Source organism: Sinohyriopsis cumingii, unplaced genomic scaffold, assembly GCF_028554795.1.
Source record: "Sinohyriopsis cumingii isolate HCF-2022 unplaced genomic scaffold, ASM2855479v2 utg000622l, whole genome shotgun sequence".
NCBI classification, from domain to species: domain Eukaryota; kingdom Metazoa; phylum Mollusca; class Bivalvia; order Unionida; family Unionidae; genus Sinohyriopsis; species Sinohyriopsis cumingii.
Genome location: NW_028315918.1, coordinates 6,591,313 through 6,596,824, shown reverse-complemented (window position 1 = coordinate 6,596,824; position 5,512 = coordinate 6,591,313). Strand labels below are relative to the sequence as shown.

The 5,512-nt window shown below is 39.3% G+C and overlaps 1 protein-coding gene across 1 annotated transcript; it reads right to left on the bottom strand.

Annotated features, from left to right (window-relative positions):
- Positions 1–4,796: 4,796 nt before the first annotated feature.
- Positions 4,797–5,512, bottom strand: LOC149773734 (uncharacterized). Its single transcript, XM_089946259.1, has 2 exons — positions 5,318–5,512; positions 4,797–5,147 (listed from the first exon to the last, which is right to left on the bottom strand). Exons 1-2 carry the CDS (start codon positions 5,510–5,512, stop codon positions 4,797–4,799), a joined length of 546 nt encoding a protein of 181 aa, XP_089802385.1.

Sequence of the window (5,512 nt, the reverse complement as noted above, 5' to 3'; positions counted from 1 at the left end):
TACAAAGGTTACATAAAAATTTATCAAATGAGTATCGTATGCCTCGTAGTGGCTTGAAAAACTGGCAAGGCATCCAATTTGGTCTCAACACTAACAGGTGTATCTTTATCAGCTTGTAAGTAGATTTGTGCATCTTTCGTGGAAGACGGCTTATCTACTATTTCCACCAATTGTCCAAATGTATCACAGTTTGATCGATGAAAACAATTCTTAATGTCTAACAATCCTCCCTCAATAAAACACCGCGTATGAACAAGTATCTGCATCAGGCACTTCATTTCGTGATGCTGACCAGTCATCACACGCCATAAAAATATCCAGTCACAAACTGGTTTTTATGTTGTCATGTAATGAATGTATTTGAGCATCTGTTGAGACAAGGCTACATATTAAAAACATTTAAACACAGTATCCAAGAAAAGTATTCTTTTTTTTCTGTAATAAATTGACATAATTTGTACTTAGTATCTAGGTAACAAATTTCACCTTTGCGGTAATAAGGTGTTTCTTTGTATTTGTTTTGATGAAGAATGGGTCTTAAGAGTAAACATACATACATACATACATACATACACACACACACACACACACACACACATACATACATACATACATACATACACACACACACACACACACACACACACACACACACACACACACATACATACATACATACATACATACATACCACCTTATCAACCATTGTGGATACGTGGTCATTACAATTTGGTTTAACCAAACCACATTTGTGCTCAGTGGTTAGATGAGCTTATGGCCCGCTTTTCAAGAATTTTAATTTTTACATAAATTAGCACATCTCTAAGAACGAAATTCTGTCAGAATAATGTACACATTGTAGAATTGTACATGATGAAATGCATTAATCATCGCAGTTTCGAATTCTGCAGCAGGTCATCAGCTGTTAATTTTGCGGGCGATTACAATACTTTTTAACTTAGCAAACATTAGAGAATAAACAACATTACAAATTCAATGAACTACTTAAAACCCGTATTAAACAAATCTTGGGTTACGACAATATTTGTGAGGAATGTTTCATAAGATTTCCTTTAATAATACGAAGTTTACAACATTCATTATTTTAATTTCACAGAATTGACTCGTCTGCAATATTTCAAATTCTTTAAACTCGAAAAAGATTTCGAAAATAATTACAGATTAGCAACAACAGTATGTCTTTAACATCCTTTTGGCACCTCTGCGTGGGTTCGAGTCTCGGATTCGGCTAATGTGGGTACGTGAGAAAGCTTGCCAGTAGCTTCTCGTGGGTCGGTGGTTCTTTCCGGGGTTTTCCCGGGTTCTTCCTTCACCATTAATACTGGTCGTCATGTATAGCCTATCGTGTGCTAAAAAATAGCGTCAAACCCTGAAACAACAACAACATCCTTTTGGATATATATATATATATATATATATATATATATATATATATATATATATATATATATATATATATATATATATATATATAGTCGACGCGGTTTGACACTGAAGCTATCTCTCAAAGCTCCGGTTGAACGTTTGTACTTTGCCCTTTGATAATTAAAGCCAAAGACGACCGAAAGCGTATATTTATAAATTTATCGACCCATTTTGTCAGTGATATAGTGTAACCCAAAAATTAATCTTGTGTTATCGTGTAATACCACGTTACCTATTGTCGTGACGAATAGTCCTTGGGGCAGAACAAAAATTGAAATGAAATGTTATTTAAAGGAATGTAATATAGCTAGTCATTAAGTCTTGCTTTTTTCTTCTTTGCTCTGTTTTTTTCTTCTTCCCTTTCTTAAAACATATTTGGAACAGACTATTTCATTTTCCAGGGAGGTGATTGTAATTTGCTCTCGAGCCTTGAGATTGTTTTTCTTTCACTAAAACGTTATATTGTTCAATAAATCAAAAGGTTCAAATTTTTTATAAATCATAGTAAGCATATTTTTTCTTGACCTGTTTGGATGTCCCGAATTTTATTTTAATTCCATACTTCTCCCCCATCCCCATTAAATAATCGTCCCTTGTTAGCTTTATCATGCCTATAATACGAGAGTAAAGTGCCTTTCCCAAGGACACGCTTGTACAACTGACCTGGGATGGCTTCAGCAAATATTGTGGAGAAATAGTTACTTTTAAGGTAACATGCCCTACGGTAATAAAAGCTGATTGATTGTCAGCCGATTAGATAACATTATGGACCTGCCCAGACTATATTAGCTTACACAGTTTGCCTATATCATTGTTGGCTTGACTTCGCTTGAGAAGATTTAGGAAGGGGGTTGTCCACGTCAGTTGCAATCGTGCTGTGGGGGTGTAGTGGTTGTCTAGGGGTGGGGTTCTTCTTATAGACTTTAACGAATTATGAGAAGTTCCCCTGGTCCTTATTCAGAAGGTTAATTCTGGACACTATATTATTTATTGACTAAATATATTTATGGCTACGAGCCCCCAGTCAGCAATGCCGACAGTTAAATTAAAAGAAATACAAAGATGAAATTTAAACAATAACAATTTAATAAATGAAATTTAAAAGAATTTAAAGTAATCAATGTCTCTCTTTCACCCAATGATCCCTTTGATCATCATTTGAGTTCACAGTGTGAGGAGATTTTTCCCTTCTTGAGTGCTACTCATCTAAATCTCTTCGTTCCCTTGTCTTTCTCTCCTTTCGTGATCTCCACTTCCGCTTCCTCTTCTATAATCCTTGTTCCTTGCCGTTATCTTGACTTCCGGTTCCTCTTCTAGTATCCGGAACCCTTGACGGTATCCCTTGAGGTCACCCGAAATTCACTCGGTATCTCTCACCGTCACCCGAAATTCTCTGAACTTCTCTCGTCCCCTGAAATTCTCTGAAATTCTTTTGTCCCCCGAAAGCATCCACTTGAAAGGTATAATGCTTTAGCATAGGGTTATAAAAATCTTCCCTCACACTACGTCACTGAACTGAACCATCAGTTTAAGGCGGGACATTTGGGTCGCGCATGCGCACACATCGAAATTCCCATACACTTCCGCCGCTTAGAAAAATGGCGCCATAACACAATCACACAAAGGATTCAAATATCTACATACTGAGCCCTATCAGTATATACATACAAAATATTTCAAATATGATTGTACTAAAATATTACTACGATTAGTAATATGACTATCTATATATTTATATATATTTATATATATTTCCTACACAAGCGTACCAAATCCACAATATTCACATTCAAATGGTGATAAACGGCAATCCGTTACTCAATGGCAAAATCTATCATTACGTAAACAAATTTCTTGTCTACCAAAATATAACTACGCAAAGAATTACAATATTAATTCTTATAGCGGCTAGCGAGCAATACAATTCTTCACAAATACAAATCGTCCTTTCAAAAGGGCGTAAACGTAATAATCCACGAAATAATATGCACACATATTACTAGCGAAAGAAGAGAACATTTTCGCCTCACAAATAAGGTGTACATAGTAACATTATGAATAATGATGCAACGAATCAACATCGTAATCAATCGTAAACAAAAGTACTAGCTAAAGTCATGAAAAAAATGCAAAATATTAAGGTCATAATTAACTATTCATACTTCAATACAAGTAAAATGTATACATACGACAAATTCTCTTCAATTAACAGCAGTCGTATCAAGCAGAATCAACGTAACATCAAACTTACCTGATCGAAGCTATTTCATGAATTTCCTAAATTCCGCCAATTTTTACGAATGGCTAACGGAGTGTGTGTCACTGCGACTCTTAAACACCAACTGACGAATTTCAGGCTTGTACAAGTCTTATGCCAGTTTCTCGAATCAAGTCCCACCTACAACGCATCCCGATTGGATGGCGACGGACTGTGGTCATTTGATCGAACTGTCAATCATAAAAATGTCAGTCTGTGTGTCCCCATGTACTGTCCAGCCTACCATTGTCGGCTTCCGGCTCTTTGAAGTTGTCTACGTCACGTGTTCCCATGTACAAAGATTCCCGCCAGATTTCCACTCAAGAGCTCAAACAAAGACTGGGTTACGTAAGAGGATTAGCCAACTTAGGTACTTGGAAAAACAAAGCTTACCTGGCTCCACTTACAGACTTATAAATACATGTATAATACAAGGGGTTGGGGTAAAACATCACACGTGCTGGTGGCTGACTAGTCCAATACGTGACAGACACGTCCGTCCACAGAGGCTGAAGGGGAATGTCTGGGTTGTTGTGGGTGCTGCCGATGGTTCTCGGTTTTTTTCTTCGCCATCTTTTTTTCCTCCAAGCTGGCCCATCTGTTTTGTTCAAAAGTGGCAGTGGCCCGGTGAACTGTACGTCGCCAGCATTCATGGTCAGCAGCTTGTAATGCCCATTGGCGGTGATAGATGTCACAGGTGGTGAGGGTCTTTTCCAAGAAGTCTTTATATCTCGTTCGAGATGCCCCTCTATCACGGTGGCCAATAGAGAGCTCACCATATAGATCGATCTTTGGCAGGCGATGATCCTCCATCCTGGACACGTGCCTTGCCTAGCGTAGCTGTATCTTCATGAGCGTGGCCTCAACGCTGGTGATCCCTGTTTGTTTGAGGACTTCAGTGTTGGTGACGAAGTCACTCCAGTGAATGTTGAGGATGGTGTGGAGGCAGCGCTGATGGAAGCGTTCAAGGAGGTGGAGGTGACAGCTGTAGGTGACCCAAGATTCCACGCCATATAGGAGGGTGATCAGTACGACAGTTCTGTAGACGCTGATCTTTGTATCTCTCTTGAGACTGGCTTTGTAGCACACTCGTTTATAGTCTGCCGAAGGCGCTGTTTGCCTTCGCCACTCTGTTGTCTATTTCTTTGTCGCTCTTGGCATCAGAGGAGATCACACAGCCCAGGTAGGTGAACTGGTGGACTAAACTCAGCTCTGTCTGGTGAACGAAGATGCTTGGTGGCCGGTACTCTTCCTTGGGAGCAGTCTGGTGAAGTACCTCAGTGTTCTTTAGGCTGACCTCAAGACCAAAGAGCTGGCAATCTTCTGCAAAGCAGCATGTTACACGCTGTAATGCGGCTTCCGTGTGGGCAACAAGGGCGCCTGCGTCTACAAAAAGAAGTTCTCTAATCAGTTTTTCCAAGGTCTTGGTGTGGGCCTGAAGTCGCTTTAAACAGATGAGTTTGCCATCAGTACGAAATCGTCATCAAGGTTTACTGTTGCTTTTTGGAGCATCATGCTAAAGACGATTGAGAACAATAAGGGGGTTAAAACGAAGTCCTGTTTCACGTCATTTACGATGAGGAAGGTCTGGCACAGGTCGTTTTTGTTTCTGACCTGACTAAGCTGGTCTTCGTGTAGCTGGATGACATAGGTAAAAATATTTGGAGGACAGTCGAGATTTTCAAGGATTTTCCACAGTCCAGTTCTGTTCACTGTGTCAAATGCCCTTGCCAATTCCACAAATGTGATGTACAGTCCTTTGTTTTGTTCTCTGCATTTCTCCTGGAACTGTCTCAGGACGAACACCAT

What these genes read in the sequence shown, in the direction of transcription:
- LOC149773734 (XM_089946259.1), bottom strand. Translation starts at nt 5,512, where the DNA reads ATGGTGTTCGTCCTGAGACAGTTCCAGGAGAAATGCAGAGAACAAAAC. An exon ending in ACGAAGACCAGCTTAGTCAG is followed by an intron (nt 5,148 to 5,317) that starts GTCAGAAACAAA and finishes ATCTGTTTAAAG; the next exon opens with CGACTTCAGGCCCACACCAA.